Consider the following 23,376-nt stretch of genomic DNA (forward strand, 5'->3'; position numbering starts at 1 on the left):
CTGCATTAACATTTTCTTAAAAATGTACTTTTCAAAATAAAATGTGCTTTTACTGTGATAACCAGTCAAGTAGAGCCAAACTGCAATATTGTCCATAATAATAGTGCAGCCCTAGTACATTTTGAGTTATTATTACACAATTCAGTGCATTTTTGTGTAATTAGTGTTATTTATAGTACTCTTTCGGGGTTATCAGTACCTTCTTCAGACAACCTCTCCTTTTGTAGCCCCCTTACTCTATTTTTTCACCCCTCTCTCATTTCATCAAACTCGTTTGTCCTCTCATCCTCTCACACATACCACTTCAGAACTGCTTACTAAGGCTTGAGCAATCTCGCAGTAATGGTGTTTTTAAGTGGCCTGTTTGCATAGAGGGTCTATGGAGAGAGAGCTCATGATAGAGCCAGTGACTAAGTGGGGCTTGTTACAGTGACTGAGCTCATATTCAGAGCCCAGTCATCCACTGGGGGACTGGCTGCTACTGTAGTCTGGCTGTGGTCTCTGAGCTATCATGAGCCAACACAGTTTTAGCAGTCTACTGTAATGCGACACTTGGGGATTTTTCAAAGCGTGACGGTTATGTTGCGTACTTGTTCAATGTGTACTGTATACAATGGTTAATGCCTCTATATGTAGGTCTGTGGTTCTGTGTGTGTGTGCAATGATATGTGTCTCTCTGGATGTGTGTCTGCCTGTGTGTACACAAATAATAAACATCTTTTTCTTGATTTCATTGGTACCACAATAAGTCCACCTAAGTGCCCCAAAAGAATTACTAGTCCTATCCCTTCATCTCTGCTTTAGGTTTCTTTTTATGGTTACTTTCAGATATTCAGTGAAGTTATTTGCTTTTACTTGGCTATTGATAAAAGCTACATTAAAGCAGAGTGACTTTGATGCAGGGGAGAGGAACCTTTGGCAATGGGCCTTGATGAGACAGCCAGCCGGCCAGCCAGCCAGGTTTTCATTAGATGAATGCTGCGTGGGACTCGAGCCAGATAAGATGGGCGCCAACATACTGGAGCCAACCAATATAGTTATAGCAAGGTGCTCTCTATTTCACTTCCTCTACGTCACTGACTGTCTTTGTCGAACTCTGTGTCCGTCTCTCTATCTCCATCTCTCTCTTTATAACCTGAGAGGGGGGTAAGGCTAGCCTGAGCAGCTTCCGTGCCCTTTGCAAATCAACACACCCAGAACGGTGATTTCCATAAAGATGTCTTGGCCCGGCTTTGCTTAAGAATAGGTCGAATGAAATAGGTAGCTCAGCAGTAAATGCCAAAGAGAGGCAGAGAAACATGGAGTGAAACAAAATGAGAGAGAGGAGAGAGGTGTGAAGAAGCAGGATGTAGAACATTTCATTGGTTAATCACTAAATTGCTGCTGTTGACCTGACAATGTCATGCATACATACAATCAGAGGCTTGTATGGATCTGTCTGAATGATTGCTTCTTACTAACCAGCATGAAATAACAGGTTTTGTAAGTGTCACTATATGTTCCTTATCAAGACAACAAGATGCAGATTAAAACATATGTGAGGCTTATAAAACAGCAAATTAAAGATATCAATGTAAACACAAGAAGAACTCCAAGAATGTCTGAAGTGTGTGCTTTGAGACCACTGAAGGTCAACAGACACGACTGGGTGAAGGGCAGCTGTGTTATTCCAAGGCTAGTCTTTAACTGGTGGTCACTGTTTTGCCCCCAGACCATGTAGGATGCTCTGGATTCCCACAGATAATAATAGCAGCAAAGAGATGTGTTGAAGTGTACAGATGGGGCACAACTCCTTCTCTCTGCCTAGTGACCACACGCCATTTGAGGCAGCACGCTGACCATTTGCACAAGGCTCGTTCTTCACAGACGCCTCATTTCTCAGAGATCAGATTAGAACGCTAATATATGAAACTAGTACGCTGTTAATACCAATATCTAGGGACTGAAGTTAGTAAGTATGTCGTTCCTGTTTTTAACTTCTTTTCGCATCATGCATCCCATCAACTGTTATGGGCATAGCAATCTGATTATAAAGCTACTGTATTCCAAAATTACTAATGGTCCTATCAACTTGCTGAGATATTTAATGTGGAGAAGGAACTATTCCTAATAACTGTAGGTACCAAACTGGCCAGTTAAAAACTCAATCTCAATTTCTCAGCACTGTGCAGATACACACACACACACACACACACAGACGCTCTGAGACCTTCCAGTATTATGATATAGATTATGATATAGATGCTCTGTTTGCTATTAGCACTTGTGTGTCAAGGTGAAATCAGATAAAAAGTAAAATCATTTTGTAGGACAGATGAAAATTCCACAAGATATATCATGTTATTTACTGGCCAGGTTGATTGACAGCGCTGAAAGAATAATAAAATAAAGTGTCACTTACAGGTCACTTCAGACTGCCTGTTGGGTTCTTGTCAGACATTGTCCTATTACTTTCTGCTACTTTGGATTCTTGCATTCCTTTGCTGGGGCCCCCCGGTCCTTAGCAAGTGTACATCGCTTGTCAAAGACATGACCCTGAAGAACCACAGCGCCTTCTCCACAGCTTTTCTTCTACGCTTATGTATTATGTGTGTGTTGTATAAATTCACAGTGATGGTGTAAGCTGGCATATATACGTACTGTCATACTCTTACAGGTGTGACCAGTCTGATTCGTAGTTGTTCTTGTGTTCTACGTGAAAGTGGGCCTATCTCTGTGCATATGTGTATTTTTATATAGCATGGCAAATCCTTTCACTGATTGTTTTAAGTTCTGGGATCGTGTGCATTACATCTGTGTGTCTACAAGTGTGTGTGTGTGTGTGTGTGTGTGTGTGTGTGTGTGTGTGTGTGTGCGTACGATGCGACAGATAGCTGATATCTATCGGGGCGTTAAGCTGATTAGTGTGAACTGTGGCCAGGTTCATTTGCATACGTTTCTTATCTCATTAGATTTGTATCAGCCTCTGTCACCATGCAAGGCCTCGACCAGGATGTCTTCGTACCTCACTTTTTAAGCACGCACACACACAATCACCCTTGATCCCCCTGGCTAACAGCAATACTAATGTGTAACACCAGCCAAGAACTGCAAGCTCCTCGCTTCTCTTGTCTTCAGCACTGCTACGTTGCTGTCAAGGCAACGGACCACGTCTTCTCCTCGGGCTCTCCGTGTCCCTGGTCTTATCAAGGTCATTAACTCACATCTCTTATTCCCATTGCTACACTGTCATCTTCGCTCATCTCAGTTTTCTGTCTTTTTTTTTTTTTTACCCAGTTTGTTTTTTTATAGTTTTTTCTTTTTCTTGGCGTCAAAAGTAATGCATTTTTGCAATCTCAGAAGACTTCCTCAAGATTCATTAAGTAGTTCTGCTGTAAAAAGCAAAGAATGTCAACTATATTGAAGCAGTTTGTTGTTTGCTGTTAGAATTTTTCATAATTGAAGTGCTCACTATATATTAATGTGCATCTTTGCAAGGTACAGTTAGTATTAGTGTGTTAGTATTGTGTGCATTTTATCCTTATTTTACTTCCATGTGAAACTTAATGAGGGGATATTTGATAGTTGTTTGTTTTGTGTTTAAGACACAGACTATCACACATTATATTATGTTACACTTGGAATAGGTTGACCTGTCATTTATTACCCCCAGAGACCTCAACAATCACCTGCCATCTACTATATTTATTAACTAATTTACCACTGATCCTCACAAACGATATTTTAGATACTTAAATATCATATATCGTATATAGGAGGGAATTATTGAAACCTGTTAAAACTAAGTGTATGCATGAAATCTCCAGGTTACTTGTTGATGTGAGAATAATGTTCCCAATATAAAAAGTATGAACAGCAAAGAAAGAGATTTACTGATCTAAATAAACTTATAACTTTTGAATCACTAAACCTATTATAACAGGTATAATAGTTTGTCAGGTTTTCAGCGCCATCACTTATGACCAACTTGGACATTCCGAGACATTATAGTGAATATGGAAATACTGTTATGTTATACATTACCGATTCACAAATACAACATATAGTTCAACAAACAGATGCCTGTTTTTTATTCAGTTAATGTTATATTTTTGCTTTTCTTCCCTTTTCACTGTTCTGATATGATAACCTTTGAATTTACACTAAACATTTATGAACAAGTATGCGGTCACTTAACTAAATATAGAAAAATGGCTGCTTTGTTTAAGCTGAATTGTAGAGGATAATATTATTACATCTGTGGATAAATCACTTAAAAAAGGTTAAATGTGGAGAAAAATGAATTTGAAAGTAGCCACAAAAATAGCGCCAGGTCTCTGAGTGTTAGTATATTGAACTTGACAAATAATTGTATCACTTTGTTATCATTAAGTAGAGGAAATCTGTAATTTTCCTTCCTCAGACATACTGAAGAATAACACAACTACTGTGTAAAATTTTGCATTACACCTTTAAAAAAAAAAAAAAATCTATCTATCTATCTATCTATCTATCTATCTATCTATCTATCTATCTATCTATCTATCTATCTATCTATCTATCTATCTATCTATCTATCTATCTATCTATCTATCTATCTATCTATCTATCTATCTATTTTTTTTTTTTTTTTTTTTTTTTGTTACACTGCCAGCCTTGAAGAATCCACTCTGACTGGTTACTTATATAATCTGTTAAGGCAACGATGACATTTAAAGATGCATCTAATACAGTTACTACATAACATTTTATTTACTATCATCCTCTTCTTACCAAGGACAGTATTTACACTTTGTTTTATGAGTTCTGTCAACACCAGCATGCCTATAGACAAACCAATGCATTCTTCTCATTTATCTATCAAGCACTTGCCTGCTTTGACTGAGTGGACCTGCTTTAAGTACTTGTTTCAACGCTGCTCAGTCATCTCATGTGTGTATTTCCATTGTCAGACTATACCACTGATACTGATGGAGACATACTGTGTATCACTGCCTCGACAGCTGGTGGAGACACACAGAGGTCATGCTAATTTTTAGCTGGAGTCAATAGTGCAGGTTACAGTGTGCTATGGTTAGCTTATGTCTGGCTAAAGCTGTGTTTTGTACAGTCATGACAGTAATTAAACTCCCACAAGCAGAAAGAAATCTTAATTACGCTATCGTGGTAGTATTAGAAACTGATACACAATACGGAATTACCCTCGTCAATGGATACACAGCTGTGTGGCAAAAGGATAGTGACAGGTTTAGGCACATACACCTTGAGAATGGGAAAAGAATATGAGATAAGCGTATTAGTAGGGGAGCAGAATAGTTAATTGGCTTAGAGCATTTTTCATAATATCCTCAGTATTGCCATATTCTCTCCAAAGTGTTGCTAATCAGTTTCACGTCATTGTTTGTGCCAAGATTTGTGTGAACAATAAACTGAGCATATCTTCCTACCTATGCAATAAAATTGAATATAAATTGCATTTTCTGATTGTTGGAACTACATTTTGTTATTTTTACAGTAAACATCCTAATATAAATTTATATTCTTAAGCAAATTCATTTGTTACACGAGTCAAGTTCTAATGTACTCTCAATAATACAGTATGACACTAGAAAAAACAAAAAACAAAAACCTGCCCTTAACTGGGTAATAGTTGTTGTGCTCTTAAGGTTTGTGTCTTTTGCCAGATTAGAACCAAATGCACCGAAGAAGAGCATACTATATGAAAGGGCATTTCTAGGGTGAACTTATTGCTGAAAAATGGAACACAGTTTGCAATTAATTTCTTAAATCTGGCATTAAAACATGTTTTATTGACAATAAAACATGTAATCTGCTCATTATCTATGGCTCTGAGAATATGATGTGTCATGTTATCACAAGAAAATTAGGAGGGAAAGAGAAATAATTAGGTTTACAGCAACCTTAGAGATGGTTATGTTTTTCGCTGTACTTTATTTCAGTCTGTGATAATTAGTGACATGTGGCGACATATTGCAACCAACAAAATACCCTCCTTCCCTTACCTGTGACGGCTGCCAAATATGTGGTATTCCCTCATTACAGTGAGTGTTTGCCCCTTCTAGGGGTTTAGTTATACCTCTAATCCACACTCACTAGTAGGTAATAGTAGTGTACCTACCTAATGCCACCCTTCCTAAAACTGAAAAAAGAAGAGGAAGTCCATTATTTTGAGGAGACCCTTACCCTCCCTTAACACAGCAATACTCATTTTTATGTGATTGTACACATAAAATGTAACAACTGTAATGTAATAATTTACTTTCTGCAAATAGACCCAAAATACCACACTGGTCATTTTAGTTATACATTGGCTGATAATATTTAGATTTTAAGATTCAAGTTCAATAGTAATGAGTAGAATCACAATTTTGGTGTTTAAATATTATTGTTTTGTGGTACTCATTAATAATTATACTGTATTTTCTACTTGTAATATCATCATAGATTTATTAATCAGTCATGTCTGTCACCTCCAATATAACTTGCATTGACCTCCCCAATATAAAGTGGATTATCCAGAGTTTGAGACAGAAGAGTCCCACAGTTAACCTCTCAGTGATTTTTTTTTGTACTCCATGTACTTCCTTAACGATGAAAGCATTACATGTACATGCCTGCGGGTTAACTGTTAGTTAGAGTTAGTGGGGTAAAGAGAGCTGCGGAGACAGCCCTCACATCTCAGTTTCCTTCAAGAGGCTAATGCTTTATTTATAACGCTACACCCCCCAGGTGCACACCTCAGGTCCCTGCACAGCCCCTTCTCTTCCCCACAGGTATACTCTGTGCTTCTGCCTCGTACTGCGCTACCTAGCGCACCTTCACATGCCTTTCCTTTCAACATCCCACTCCTGCGGTTGCATTAGAGGAAGAAGTTGTGCAGAGAGATACAAAGACTCTGTGTGACGCACATACAATCTGCAGACTGAAGCGGTTTCGCAGCCGTGGTCTCCGATGTCTCACTGCAGCTCTCTCGAGTGTTGGATAGAAAGAACTGAATCCCCTATCCTCTAGCCCTGCTCAGTCCCACCGAGCCCAGGAAGCGCCACGGAGGAGAAAGAGAAAGGGAGAAACAGAAAAAAGAAATGTGAGGGAACACTGAAGGAATGAAGAAGTGGAATCAGAGGGAAGAGAATGGAGAAGACAAAGAAGTGGGAGGGGGTGATGGGAGAAAATAGAGATTGAAGAAAGCATGATAAAGAGGGAAAGAAATCGTGTCTCACTCTTTTTAAACTTGGAGATGCTCAATCCCTTCTTCTCACTCCAACCTGCATTTCTGGGTCACTAGAGACATTTAAACTGCACTTATAATTAACAGCTATTTTTAAACAGGGAGGGAGAAGTGGAGCGGTGGCGAGGTACAAAAGCATTAAAATTGCCCCAGATTCGCTATTGAATAGGACACATCAAGGCAATATGCTGGCAGATCAAAGTGAGCGAGGAGAAAGGAGACAGGGCCGATCAGTGGGGATAAATTGTTCCCTTTATAATGGCATAAGAATAGACCTCTTTGCAGCTGAAACAATTTAATAACTGCATTCATTACCTCTGTCCAGCCTGTCTCTCTTTCTGTCTGCTGCACAATGTGCAACTGCCTTTGCCATGCGCTACCTCTCTTTGTCTCTCCTCCTCACTTTCACTTTCAAGCTTATCACCTATTTCCTTTTTTCTTTACATGTTTCAGTCTGCATTGTGTCATCCATTGCCCCTAGCTTCCCCCAACCAAATCTAGCATCCTTCACCTTTCCCCTTCCCTGTTGTCCATGCTGTCTGTACTTTCCTCCTGTTTGCTTCAGCTGTACTGTATCTACAGCAGCAGCAGAGCTTCTACTGAGCCTGATGTGCTGCAGGCCCCACAATGAAGATGTGCAATGTCTGACACTCTTGGAATGAGAGCCCTAATAGAAGGGGAAGCGGTTATCACAGCGCTCCCCCAGGACCAGCCTCTGTGAGCCTGACGCTAATTATGGCGCATGCAAATGAATGTGCAGCATTAGGCAGGGGGAAACTGTCTGCCTGACTCTGTGTGTGGAGGAGTTGTGTGTTAGTGTTTTTGTGCATGTGGTTGCATTTTGTGTAAGTGTTGTGTTTACGGTGCTTTTGTGAGCATGTTGAGACACTCTAAGGTGTGCATGTATGTGTGCGCACGCATGCATGAATGCTGAGGAGCAAACCACCAGGCCAATATACTTCACATCTGCCCTGGTTGGGATATTTAAATAGTAATTCTCTTCTTTTTTTATTCATTTGTATAGACCCTGCGCAGAGCATGAGAATGAAAGAAACAAGTAATAACGCAGTCTCTCTCTCTTTCTCTCTAACTCTCTCTCTCTCTTTCTCCCCATACGTAAATGTGAAGCTGAATAGAGTGGATCTCACAGGATTCCTATAAATACATCTCCCTCACGTTCACGAGCAACCTCTCCAAGAGGGTGTCTTTATTAAAACCATTTTGTCTTCCTTTTGTGCCCTTTGTAAGCTTGTGTTCGCCCATGTGATTTTGTATTTGTGTGTGCATCATGTGCCTGATTCTATATGAACGTATCAGCATATGTTTACACACGTGTTTGTGTGTATGTGAATGTCCATTGCTCTTTGTGTGCTCCTTATATTTGTTTATCTGTGAGAGGCTGAACACATTTAATTGGATTTTCCTATTTCAGATTGTATTTGTGTCGGCACTTTTATGTGACATCCCTTGTCTGTTTTTCCATCGTTCTGTTTGTGCACATTTCTCAGTGTGTGTGTGTGTGTGTCTGTGTGTGTAGCCTATATGTTGGCCATCTTATCTCCCCATTAGCCTCTTGTGCCCTGACCAGTATTCCCTCTCTCCCCTTCCTGCTTTCTCTAATGGGTAATTTAGCCATGCTCGCCTGACATCTAGCCTATTCCTTGTTTAGTTGCCATGGATACGCAGGCCTATGGATTGCTCCCTTGCTCCCTTGGCCTTGCTGTGGATGCTATAGATGTCTCAACTATTAGTGGGCAGAACTGCTAAACACAGTACTGTCTCTCACACACTCCCTCTGTCACACACACAAACATATGCTCCCAGGCATAGTGTAGAATAAATAGATAAACAATCAAGCCGTCTGGCACTAATCAGGAGGGTGATAGCGATGGTGTTTTGATGACAGCTTAACAACATAATAAATATAATTCTAAGGAGTAGTTTTATCATTTCTTTTAAAACACCAGTGAGTTAGAATATGCTTCTAAGTTAGAAATGTAAGGTATAATGACTCATTTCATGCTTCAAGTAATCAGACACTCTTGGATCACATGTAAACAGCGGCTCACATCAGGCACCTCAGGCATCTTCTAAACTCATTCAACTGATTCAGTCACTATTTTTCTGGAACAGGAGGTCAGAATGCTATAAATTCAAGTGGTATGGTTTGATTTTTCTCCATTGTTGTTAGATAAACTATTAGCGGTGGTGTGGTTTTCAGCCTTCATTCCCCTATTATGAAAGATCTGGGCCTGACTGGAGGCAACAAACTGCTGACAGATGAGGCCCACAACTCAGACACCTCAGAGGCCGGGCTAGATGAGTCAGTGTAGAAGCATAAATGTTAAATGTGTTCATTTGTTCAGCGTGTGTGCACGCATATGTGGTATTGATTTTTTTTTTTTTTTTTTTCGTTTTCGTTTTCGCACCAGAATGTACAAAATGGATTTGAAAAGTATTATGCGTGATTCTTTATCATTGGTTTTGTAAAGATAATTGTAATCTAAGAATGGCATGTTATATGTGTGTTTGTGTGTGTACATACAGAGATATATACATACATGTATGTGTATGTATCTGTGTGTGTGTGTGTGTGTATATATATATATATATATATATATATATATATATATATATATACACATGGAAGTTTAAGGGTTGTAGGCAGGCAAGAAAAAAACAGTTGTGGATTTGGTCTTTCTCCCTCATGTATTTTGCAAGACTTGCAAGTCAGAGTTGGAGGTTTATAGCAAGGGGCTTCGGGGTCAAAACAAACAAACGTGCTTGAAGTTTTCATGCTTTTACAGAAGAACTTGTTGTCTTTGAAGTTTTCACTATTGAGAGTAAAGGAGAGAGGGAAAGGCAAACGAATATAGAGAAAGTTAGGATAGGAAAAGCAGCAAGGGAAGGCGAAGAAGTTATAGAAGTACGAAACCCTTGAGTTGAAACTGTGCTTGGCTGGGCCTACAGAGAGCAGATGACAGTCGCTTTGGTTTCTTTTGCAGTGCTCACAGTACTTTTGTCTTACATAACCCCTCCCATTGTGCTTTTTCAATTATTTGGGGACAAATCTTAAGTATGCACTTTAAAAGTTAATGCTTTTATGTGTTTGGAAGTAGAGGGAAGAGAGGGGGCGCAACACATATCACACATGAAGAAGACAGCTCTGACAAGTTTTCAGAATATCGACAATTATTATATCCTATAAGGTATATCAGTGGAGTTTAACAGCGTGCTGAAATGTTTTGAGGGAGCAAGCAGGAGCGAGAAAAGATAGATACTGAGAGAGACGTATGGCATTGTAAGAGCAGATGCAAGCAGTGCAAACTCAGACATTTTTACCCCTCCCCCTCCCCTAGATTCCCCTTAAGGTGCCCCTTACTCCCCTTTTCCCTCCTCCTGCTTCTCTGTGAGGTTAAAGCGCACCTTCCCACTAAAGGGCTCTGGGGTCACGCATCTGCATGTGAAATGTGAACCCGCTGACATTCCAGGGCAGCCCTAAGCCGTGCAGTCCTTTTGTTCACTAAGGTGCCAGTGTCAAGCCTAACAAGCCCAGCTAAGGCCTCTGAGAGAAGAGGGAGAAAGACAGGAGGAAAACATGGTGGGTTATTGATGCCCGCTACATCCATCCTATTTTAAAAGAGCAGAACTGGAACAAATTAAAAGTTATGTTACTCAAAATGATCACATAAATAGTTTTTTAAAGGACAACGTCCCAGAGGCATTGGTGTTGTGGGTTGGTTGTGAAACCCTATTGCTTTGTGTTGGATACATATAAATGCTAAAGAGATGATGCATGCAGACATCTGTTATTCCAAACCTCAGAACTGGACCAAACCCCATAGTCTTAATGTGACTGAGGAGTTGTAAGCATATCTTCAGTGGACATGCAAGCTCTTTTAAATCAGGCAGCACACAGAGGTGCTATGGCAGGGTTGGGGTCCTTTCAGTCTATGAATTAAGTTCTAAGGCACAAAGAGCTGCTATTCAGCAGGCAGTGATGGACTTCACACTAGCCTTTATGTCCTCACTGGCAGGCACAGAGAGAAAGAAAAGGGAGAAAGAAAGTAAAGTTGTGCAAAGTAGATGAAATAGAGAACAGAGAGACTGCCCAGGCAGCAGTCATATGGATAAACAAATATTTTAGAGTTTAAAGTGTTTGTACACTTGCTGATTATAGGCAGGAAAGTGTATGTTTCCTTGTTCTTTTGATTATTTAAACCAATTACAATATTGTGTTGAAAATGTATGAGCAGAAAACTGATTTTTTTTTATTTCAGACAAGTCGATCCAGGTCAGTTTGACAAATCTCTGATCAGCAGGTGTTAAAGGCATTACAGTAAAATCAGTAAACGCAAGGGATGTTTACGTGCATTCGTAGAAATGATGCACATAAAAAATTTTAAATCTGAGAGGTAGCACAAATACAACAAAGCAAGTGTTCATTAATATTAAATGTTTTTCAGGTCAAATATTGTTTGTATTCATTATCTGTTTATTTACAAATGATTGTATTAATTGTTTTGTTTATTGTTAGTGCTAATGCACATGTGCACTTCTGCTGCAGGTTTTTAATGCTGCTAAGGTGTTACTGACATGATTAGAGGGCGTGGATATGTAAAAAAAAAAACCTGGACAGGAGGGCGATTAGCAATATTTATCATGGGCTCTCCTATTTTTTCACTTGTTTTCCAGTAGTGTTTGGTATCTTTCAGTTCCAAGTGCTCTGACATTCTTAGTCTCATTGTGTCATTTATTGAATACACATTTCACTAGTCATATTCTCAGAAATAAAACAACTCTAAAGTTTATTTTAATTGTACAAAATTTTGCCTCAGGCAAATAGCTATATCTTTCACATTAATTCATACTTGGTGTGGAAACACATTTAGACAAGACCACATGCATATTTTAACAAACTGCCAACCTGCCTTACTATGGGTTACACACATGTCCATGGATATTCATAATCACATCAGTTTCTGTACACACTGCTTAAATGTACATTTGACAACATTTTGCTTTTATTGTGTTGTATTACAGAGTCCAAATGGATCTACGTGCTACTGCAGGCCATGTTTCACTATCTTTGTGAGGACAAAAGTGACATAATGTGCTCTCTAGCCCCCATTACTATCCTTAACCATCATAACTAAACGCCTAACCTAATTCTAACCACAGCCTTCAGTTATTTAAAGTTCTGAGAGCAGACCAAAATATCCTCATAACACCAAAACGTCCTCACAGTCATGGTCAAATAACAACAACACACATCTCACACCACACAAACATGCAAAGGCCTTTTCACTGTACACTTTTACTTACTCTAAAATATTGTAAGTGGGGCCTTACACTCCTATCCCACATTCTTTCCCCTGGGGAGCTCGGTGCAGTGTGAGTGATTCAGTTAGCATTACTGCATTAGAGCTGTCCATCCATCCGGTCTGCTTTTGCAAACACATCCATCCCAGTCCTAGTTAAAACACTAGGGGATCTCCTCCACTCCACCTCCACCCCCCAAAGTCTTTTATGATGTCCATAAAATGGAAGAGTGCAGCTTTACTTGAACTAATAATATCTGAGCTTACAGGGCTGTGATTGATGATCTTTAAAGCCAGCCCGATCGGTCTCATCTTTCTTCAGATTTTTATCACTGACTTGTTTGCAGTCATGTGCAATCACAAGCACCGGGAGAGGTAACAAGTGCTTGATGTATGATGCTTGAGCCACTTTTGTCAGCTGTGCATTTCCCTTTTCTGCCTTTGCTTTTTTTTTCTTTTCTATTTTAACCTAAGGCTTCTGTTTGATGCGTCTTTTGAATTGTTTGCGGACCGTTGGTTCACTATGTGTTCTCTCTCTGCCCCCCCCCCCCCCCGTTGCTCTCGTTCTTTTTACAGATGGTGGGAATGTCTTCTCCTGGGGGATGGGGCAAGAGGTGAGCCAAACATTTTTCTACTTTTGGCCCTGCCAGTAGAAGCAGACTTAGGGTATACTCGCACTAGACACAAATGCCATTTTGCTCTACCCAAGTACAACCCCCACTCCCCCCCCACACACACACACACACACACTCTCCCACTGCCCTGTGCTCACACTGTGCTTAATGTTCTGAGCCCAAGTTATGTCATACTTTGTGAAATACTCCAGTCCCAAACCTCCTCTTCAAACAAACCAGGGCACAGTAGAATGAAGTATATTATGCACCAATCACAACTATCTGGACTTTAGGGGGTCAAGTATACTTAGGTACTGTACAGATACACCCTGAAAAACCACAGAATTACAGGATATTTTCATTTATGCATTTTTTTCATCGCTCACACACCTATTTGCACAAAATCAAAAAAGGTCCTCCAATGTTTAACCATTTTGTGACTGTCTTTTTATTTTTCCATACTGAGGATGAAAGGGGTCTGAAGGGGTGATCTGTGTCCGAGCCCTCCCTTTGAGCACTTAATATCCTTCATGGTGTGCCAAGAACACACATCTTTTTAAATTCTATAAATCATTTTTATGGGATCTGCTGTTTGTCCATTTCGACTCCCCTGCTTCACATGGACAGAGCAGGAAATCCTCTTTGTGGAATCTACTGTAGCTGCGTTTGCCCCCTTTGAATGTGTATATAGCAAAAAGTATGTGTGCATGTGTGTGTTGGCCCTGTGTCTCTCCTCTTCTGTAAGATAAGAAATCCCACCTGTCACTGAGGATTGTTCTGGCCTTTCATTTAAGGCGTTCTTTAAAGAGCCGCATCATTACACAGCCCTCAGACAGAGCCCAGAGAGTGTAAAACCTAGGCCCACCTCAATCCCTCTGTTCCCCTCACTCTGTGATTCTTTTTCCTCCTGGCTTTGGTGTTTATCTGTGAGGTCGTTTGAAACTGCAGCCAAAATGTGATCACTTTTACAACGTGACAGGGACGATGACGCTTTGCCAGGACAGTGAAACAAACATGTAGGGGAAGGTTAAAGAGACAGGGGGAGCAATGAAAATGTTAGACATCACTTATTATGAGGTTTGACATCCCCTTGGCTTCAACACAGCAGCGTTACATTGCACTGTTGCTTGTAGTCTACCATCCTCACATCTATATACTGTATGTCTTTGTTAGTTTCAGAGCAAGGGCACTGTCTCTTTCCCTGCCTTCATCTGCTGCTCTTTCTTTTCCCTTCTCCTATATCATCTTCCCTCCTTCTCTCTCTTTCTACCTGGGATCCTTCTCCATCGCTGCCTCTCTTTCACACCAGTTTTTTCTTGCTCTTCCTCCATCGCTCCTATCTTCCTGCCCTCTCTCTCTCCTCTGTCTTGGAGCCGTTCTGATGATTGATTGTTTCTCTGTGCAGTCTGACAGGATGTAGCACACTCTCGGCCCCTGGGGCCCCAAGCAGACTGCACCACCTGATTAAGACTCCCCCTGTAATCAGCTGCACGGTGCCACACTGAAACCACTCCCGTCAACATGTAAGAAAATAACAAAGGTTCCTCTCTTGAAAGATAACACTTTGTTTGTCGCTAGAATAGAAGTGAGAAGAGGGGGCATCTTGAACTTTTTTTTTTTTAACTTCGCTGATACCTTTCCCTCTCTAGGGCTTACGGGCTCTTATGTATCAGTAGCAGCAGAAACGAAGAAAAGCAAAAGGTCTTAAACCTAATAAAGTTCTCCGCTGTCTTACCAAGGTAAACCCAGGCAGCTCTAACCCTATTACGCCTGGTAATAGTATTACAGATAGAAATCTCATTGTTTTCCTCCTATTGAGACAAAAAGACGGACGGCCTGCGCTGTATCACATGATTGAGGTGAGAAGGAATTTGAATGATGTCAGAGTGCGAATGCTACAGCCAGAATCAGTATGGTAATAACATAATGCGTGTAAAAGAAGCAAAACAACACCAAACTGGAACATCAAAAGTTTTGTAAAGTTAGCAAACACTTACTCTTTCAAGTAAATCACATTAAAATGATCACATCTACAGTATAATCATAGTTAATCACTATCATTATGGGTTATTGAATTAACTAGTAAGCTAGTCTAACTGAAGCTGTAAACACAGCACAGATAAATACATGCTCAGTCTGGAGTCATGTCTGGATTCTTAATGTCAGCTGCGTGACATCAGGGTCAACTGTCCGCTAAAGTCATGTCAGGGAGTTCAACTAACCAGAGACATTAAATTGACCTAACATCCATTAGTCCTCTAATGTAAGTTCAAAGCAGTCTGAATAATGAGGTAGGCAGCAGTGAAAGGTATAGTAATGCTGGGATGAGCTTCAAAACACAGTATAATGTGTCTGTATCAACAATGAAATGTAAAACTATTAAAAGTATGAAGAATTCATTTAATATGGTGGGTAAAAGTCACTGTCATGACAGTGCAGCAAGCCAAGCTCATTGAGAATCTGCTTTTATTACTGTGATTGTGTTATGATAAGTGATTGTCATTCAGATGTATATGTGAAAACACACACACACCATCAGTAATGCACACACACTAAAATGAGCCACAAGGTTAACCCTCAAAGAACAGCCACCAGTGACCAAAAGCATCTACTGAAGTAAAATAATAAATAACTCTTGAACCACTAATTCTAAAATAATACACCACTAATGATAACGACAAATACATTTAAATGAATGTGGTTTAATACAGTTTCTCAGCTTTTCATCGTCATCAGATGTGATCTGTTTGGATATTCAGCGGCTTCATAGTGAATATGGAAACACTGTCATTTTCTGCAACATTGATTCACCAGTTAAACCCATGTCGTTTGACAAATGACAGTGGTGGTAGACGCTTGTTTTTATGTTCACTTAATGATATATTTTGTTGAAAAAGTCAGATTTTCTTCAGTTTTCTCTGTTCTGATAAAACCACCTCTGAATTTACACTTTTATGAACATCTACAGTGCTGTTAAATCATACATAGGAAAATACCTGCTCCTCTCTGAAAAATACAGAGGACAAAATAATGAATGATAAATCATTTCGTAAAGAAAAAAACGATAATTTGGCCGCCACAATAGTACTTCTAGTCTTTAAGGATTAAGTGGGTATGGTAAAAAAAATTTCGACATTTTTGGTTACAAATGCCTCTTTTTTTGTTTCCAGGATTGTTCCTTTTACAATAAGAGAGAATAAATGTATTTCTCTCCATAAAACTTAACTAGCTCTTTACAGCATGTGTTTATGTGCACTACAGTATGTCCAAGGTGTGGCTTCAGATCAGTGTGGCTATTCAACCTGTCAATTGCAATCCTGTCTGTAACATAATGATTTGGGTGATTCAATGGACATTTTAAATAATAAAGGAGCCGGTCTGGTGCTGGTGTTGGAAACCCCGGGCCTTGTTCCAATTCAGTTCAGGCTTCATCGAACCTTGGGCCAGTTCCAAATTGATGCTAATATGGCCTGGCCTGCTGTAGTGGAATAAAACAAGCATTATTGATATCATACTCCTAAAGGTCTTCTGTGTGTATTATTCCCGTGCATGAAAGAGATGTGGAAAAAAGAGAGAAAAAAGGGGGTCTATTGTTGTGCTCATCAGTGTGTGTCTATGCATCCAAATGCTTTCAAATGCATGTGTACACAGTGTACACAAATTTAGCCTGTGGGTGTGTTTGGTATTTTACCATGCTCACATTTATATCTTTCTTATGTTCTCCCTTTCACCTTCTGCTGATGCTATCAGTACACACATTGTGACTGATGACAGTCATTGCCACAGTCTAATGCTCTGCTGCTTAATGTCCTTTTTGTTTATTAATTAACTGCAGGACATATATGCTGAGAGACACCTATTGATTCTACTGCTGCATTAATTGATTTTGTGCTTCACTAATCATATTGTTGCTGCAAGATTATTACTAGGCCTGTGTGTGTGTTGCCTTTGTGGTCGCCAGTGTGTTGATTGTTGAAGTTTTGTGGGTTTGTGTGTTCATTGCAGTTGTCATTTAAAATAGGTTTATTTACTTTTAATTGTCCAACATAGTTCACTGAAGGCAAGAGGGTCATTTTCTCAAGGTCCATGTCAATAAAAAGAGATTCAAGTATAACCTAGTTTTGTTTTTTTAACAGAATTTGAGGTTGTTGTTTTTTTCATCAAATCTAATTATATAGCATTTTTTTTTATTTACCAGAGTAGCAAATTAGATTAGATTAATATTAATTATTAGATTAGATCAGTAGACAAATTATTAACTATATCTTGGTTACAACAAGATCTGTTGTAATCAAAGCTCAGAAATCAAATTGTAAGTCATCTGATCGCAATACATCTGGAAATTGTTAAAGCTAAGTCTGGTGTTCAAGTAATGTAACTTTGGAGTTTGTACACTGTGTTAGGTTGTGCATAAACATACATGCAGTTTGTAGAATACATATAAAATCATTTTATCATAGAAACAAAGATTCATGTGTTTGTGTGTAATTGACTGTCAGAGGTTCCCTAGTGAGTCTGACCGGGGGTTACAGTGTAACCAAAGCGTCTGTCTCCTGCTCACCATCCTGATCAGCCGGTTCAGCTTGGCTGGGCCCAGTTGTCTTGGTTTCATACTGACGACTGTCTGGTAAAGGTCTGTCTGGAGTTCAAGTACATTAAAGTCATCCGCTCCCCTCCCACTGAGCCCCAACACAGATGGCTCCAGATGCAGCTGGCACAGCATGGAGCAGCACCTGACAGCGCTCATTCACTCAGACACACAAAAATACACATATACAAGTACAAACACGTCCAAATACACAAGCACATGCACAAGCTCAGGTATGGACACATCTGTTCACCTACTGTACATAAATGCTCTTAAACTTAGACACACAGAGAAGGGAGCACATACACTCACACCTATAAATACACAGACACACACACTCACAGCAGGAACATATGTTGCCACACATCTACAAATCCTCACAGTAGCACTCATATGAATAAGCAATTAAAGACCCAGATTAGTGCATTGCATTCACACACACTCAAATCTAAACCAACGCATATTGTGCTCACTTTTAAACATATGCCAGGGCATGCCGATGTGCACATGAGCGCAGTGCAGAAAACCCTTTATCTCTGCAGGCATGTAGCAAAGACCAGGGCACCTGAGAGAAGTCAAATTGAACTCCCTTACTACTTGAAACACAAAGAAATTGAGAACAATGCATTGTATTGCAGTACATTAGATGCTATTGTTACTAAGCTTTTGTGTTTGAATAGACTTTACACTAATGGAGGATTACATTGCCAGGCAGTTGTACTCGATGGCAAATGTATTTCTAACTCTGTGACAATCACTTCAACCAGAAGCGAACTCCTGTCTTATACATGATCATACAAGATCTCATAAATGTGCACTTACATTATGACACTCCGGAGGTTATCATCAAGTCCTGTTTAACAAAATAAGCAGCCATTTAGAGGAACATGAATGGCAGATGAACAGTAGATATGCTTTGAATCACTATCTCTATTTAATTATTCTGTCTGCAAACAATAAATTCATGAGTATCAATGGTAATTTCATTTTCATGTGATTATACTCACAGGGACAGCTTGGACTTGGAGAGAAAACAGTTCATGTCTCTACTCCATGTCTCCTTAGTTATTCTCAACTCGTCGAGGTCACACATCTACAAGCAGGAGACAGCTACAGTGCAGCTGTGACAGGTGAGCCAACCTGCTATGGTACAGAAAAATAACACAGTTTAACTCGAACCTTCAAACAGCTTGTTGTCACTACAGACAGCTGACGTGATATTAAAATGAGAATATTCCTAAGCTGTATTCACTCAACACAACACACAGTATAAAACAACTAACCAACTTAAAAACCTCATTTTCCCAGCAGTATCCCTCACTGTGGCTTTGAGCCATGCTAATTTTTCATCTACATCATTTCATTGAGTTTTAATTAACACAACAAGGATTCAGTGTCCTCAAATGACATCACTCGGAGCACAAATTCAACCTCATTATATCTCCGTATCTCTTAACCCAAACTAAACTGTGCAATACTACACACAGATTTAGTGTAAAGTTTGAGATTACGTCCATAATGAATTGATTTGTTGTTCAACCAGCTATCCCCTAAACTACCCTGCTAAAACTATCCCTCTAGCTACTTTGATATTATTAGGGCTAAGAGATAAGAAGTCGCAGTATCTTTTATGTCGGTTATTCTGTTAGTTGGGCTGTCTTTCCTGCACTGTGAAATGCCTCTTTGCTTCTTTTGATTAGATTTTACAAACAGATAGTCTCAGGTAGTCGCTTTTTACTCTGCCCTCTCTTTATTCCTATAACTTGTATGATTTTCAGCAACCTGATTCATCTCCCTTTTGCTCACAACGCTACCCCTAATATATTTTCACCATTACAAAGTGTCAGACAGCTACTTCTCCCTCAATTGCTGCCTGCCCTCTGCCAGACAGATGGAATTAAAGTGGTAAAACTACAAATGTAACATCAGCTACTTAAAGAGAAAAGTCATTGTGCTTGTTTCAGGACTAGGGCACATTTATAGGCTACTGTTGTAGCGCAATATTCTGTTAAAAGAATTGCCTATTGTTGAACAGAGACGTCTGCTGGAACTGTGTGTGGTTTCACTGGAAATGCCACCGCTTCATTAAATGAACTGCAGTCAACATATTAAGTTTGGTCCCATTTGAATTCATAGCACATTGAAGACTGTTTGGAAAATGGAGCCTTACCTGCCAGAGGTACAGTTATGTCTTTAGGTGATCTATAAAATGTTATTATTTAAAACAAGCTCTTTATGGATTGCTTACGAGGCATGCTTAGCACATGATTGATCTGACCTTTCGCAGACCGTCGTTCTTTGGGAAAACATCAGCCTTAACCTTTTTTAGCTGGATTACCCTGCCAGCGTCTGTGTACACGAGTGTGCATGTGCGTGTCTCAGTCTGTCAGTCCGTGTTGCTGTGTACATGCGTGCATTGGGAAGTGTGTGTAGTACACCGAACATGTATGTGTGTGATGTAAATCAGCAGCTAGCAACGCCTGCTTTATATGCTTTTATAAGGTTTGCTTCGCTGAGATGAAAATAATACATTACTGATTGATTGATCAATCATGTCTGAAAGGTTATCTGCATCTACGTGTTTGTGTGTGTGTGTATGCATGCGCGGCAGGGCTATGTGCAGCTTGATGCAGAATAGAGATTGATGGAGGCTTGCCGTGAGGAGGATACTCAGTTATCTCCTTGTAATTAAAATCCACCTCATAAAGATTATTGACTCCCCCACCACATAAACCAGCATGCTCCTTCGCTTGGCAGGGTTTGCAAAGCGCTTCTTAAAAAATGAAAAATAGCATATTAAGCAGCACATATTTCCCATTTATGCAGAACATTTAGATGTGGTTAAGTTATCGTAATGTGCAATAAAACCTGGATGTGAAATTTGTAATCCACTTTGGAAAATTGCTTACTATATTGCTTTAACATCCCCTGAAAGAGCTTTTGAGATGTGTGTGCCAGGTTTATTGTACGCCATAATTTAAAAGTCCTCAATGCAGGCAGTAAATATAAATTTATTAGTGGCAGGTTTAAATACGTAGACTGAGGTAGCATGAGTGAGTGGATGCTTGAGTTTTTTGCTGTATGAGAGCACATGAAGTGTGTGTGTGACGGTGGGTGCTAACTGAGAATGTCGGGTGGGTGGGGGGTGTTTATGTGGAATGTTAGGGTTACAATTTCAATACAGTGCAGTACATCAACTCACAGTTCTAAACTAAACCACGCTGACAGGATGTAATTCACAGTTCCCTCTAACTGTTTCTAATTGGGGTCAGGGTTTTCTTTTTGAATTCGGGGGAAATCAGAGTTGTAAGGTTCAGAAGCAAGTTAATCTGAGGTACACTGGGGTCTGGTTTCATCCAGGCCCTGGGGCCACTGAATGAAAAGAACCACTTCTGGCACTTAGGTCTGTTATTCCAGCATGACCGCAAAATGTGCCTGTTGTTTTAAGTGTCTCATGTAAATAGAATCAGAAACCAGGATCGCAACCTAGTTTTTGTACATTTCAGAGAGGCAGAAACAGAAGTGAAGGGCAACCTACATAATATCCAGACATATAACTTTAAATCACTTTTCATGGTACATATAAAAGTTTTGAGACATAATATATGTGCCAAGGTGACACGAGATTTCTGAAGTGTCTGTCTCAACAGTGGGTCCTTTCTTTCACATTTTCAGCAGGTGGAGAGCTGCTGCTTTGGGGTCAAATCCCTTGCGTGTCTTGGGTCAGTGATCATCCAGGCCTCAAAAGGCTCTGGACCCCCCAGTCTGTTCCACTGGCAAGTAGAAAGGTGTGTATGAGAAAGACTAACACAATTTAGGTTTCCAGGCTACCCGGGTCTCAAGAAGATGAAAGACCCAGTTTTTTTTTTTTTTTTCTCTTTTTTTTTAAGTATCTAAGTTATAGTGCAATATACATAAATAGTTAAAGGCAAGTCCACTCTGCATAGCATAAAGATTAAAGCTGATTCTGCACTACTTTTATTTCATTTAGCACTTCTGACCATAACCCGATCAATGATGTCACTGCAGGTGTACTACCCTTCACAGCTAATGGAAACATTACAGATTGGGGTCTGATCAGGGGTTCAACATTTCATTAAAGACATCAACTTGCGAGTTTCTTGCAGAATTGTCATTTCTGAAAGTCAAGTGAATCTTTAGTACTGTCTTTGTCTTGTATGGGCATAAACAAAAATTACAACCCATCATAGATTCATAAGAAAACTGTCATTTTCTCCTCCATTAAATCAAGCAGGATCTGTCCTCCTGTGAATTTACAATCTAGAGTAATTCTTTTATTACTTTTTCTTGCTGAATTACATTTTATCCATCATACTGTTATTTTTCTCAGGCAGTTTAAGGACAAGATATTAGTCGATATCTTTCAGAGATCTTTGAAACCCCAAAGAATGTCATCTACAATATTTGGAGCAATTCCACAGAATACACACCTCAACAAGAATTTTAAGACCATCGTTGCCTTCACAACTTTAATAGCTCATCGGCTCATTCTGCTTAAATCGAAAGACAGAAATCCACCGACACTCAACCTTTGGATTAAAGACCTTATGAACTATCTGATATTAGAGAAAATAAGATATACCACAAGAGGAAATGCAGCCAAATTCTATGCAATGTGGCAACCTGTCTTATATATTAAAAAGATGGACACAAACAATTTCTCATAGTAACTAAGGACATGTGTATATGTATGTATATATATATATATATATATATATATATATATATAATCTTTATTAATTTTATGTATTAATTTTGGATATGTGTTTATATATTTTTGTATGTATTTTTTTTTGTGTTTTATTTTTTTAGTATGAGGTGTATCAGAGTTGGGACTGTTAGAGTGGGGGCACATAAGTATGTTGTTATATTTTATGTACATTCAATTGTACAGTTATGATTGTTACAATATAAAAATTCAATTAAAAAACTTTGGAGAAGAAAAAAAAAGATATTAGTTGATATCACCTACATACGTACTTTAAAAGTGCTTGTTATATGAAACACTGTTGAACTGTTCTCATGTTGCAGGTGTGTGATGTGGCCTGCGGTACCTGGCATATAATGGCAATAACCACAGGTAAGTAATTATCATCCATTTCTGTGTGTTCTTATATGATTGCACTGTTGTTTAGAGATTTAAGGAGAAGTAACTGAATATAATATTCAGGTTGTGAATTGTATTCGTCTCTCCTTTCCATTCTGTTGACGGTTAGTCTTCCCCTTATCCAAATGTGTTGCTCCTCCTCAAAGCCCCTCCTCACTCACTTTCTCACTCATCAAACCATAATTCACTTCAGAGGAAAGCATCATTAATGCACAGTAGGACCCAGCAGCTTGATGTGTGCTAATTATATTGTGTGTTTTACACGCTGGATGACTTTTGCTTAGTCAGTGATGAGCTCAGTCTCTGGTAATTGTTTTGTGGATGTGATGAGTTTATAAAAGCCTGTGTGTGTGTGTGTGTGTGTGTGTGTGTGTGTGTGTGTGTGTGTGTGTGTGTGTGTGTGTAAGGAATGGGAATATTCGGATGTGGATGGAAAGACTTGGCAATCTTGCATGAGGTTGTGTGCATACATTTGTGCAACATACACTGCTTTTATA

The 23,376-nt window shown here is 39.4% G+C and overlaps 1 protein-coding gene across 1 annotated transcript in view; it reads left to right on the forward strand.

Annotated features, from left to right (window-relative positions):
* LOC115425967 (E3 ISG15--protein ligase HERC5-like) overlaps positions 1 to 22,884 on the forward strand; it is a 180,567-nt gene extending 157,683 nt beyond the window's left edge. The window contains exons 2-5 of the mRNA XM_030143860.1: positions 13,126 to 13,163; positions 18,761 to 18,881; positions 21,427 to 21,539; positions 22,804 to 22,884. Coding sequence (XP_029999720.1) covers positions 13,126 to 13,163; positions 18,761 to 18,881; positions 21,427 to 21,539; positions 22,804 to 22,860 — 329 coding nt within the window. The 3' untranslated portion in view covers positions 22,861 to 22,884. The remainder of the gene's footprint in view (positions 1 to 13,125; positions 13,164 to 18,760; positions 18,882 to 21,426; positions 21,540 to 22,803) is intronic.
* Positions 22,885 to 23,376: the final 492 nt, after the last annotated feature.

Source organism: Sphaeramia orbicularis, chromosome 9 (genome assembly GCF_902148855.1).
Source record: "Sphaeramia orbicularis chromosome 9, fSphaOr1.1, whole genome shotgun sequence".
Taxonomy (NCBI): Eukaryota; Metazoa; Chordata; class Actinopteri; order Kurtiformes; family Apogonidae; genus Sphaeramia; species Sphaeramia orbicularis.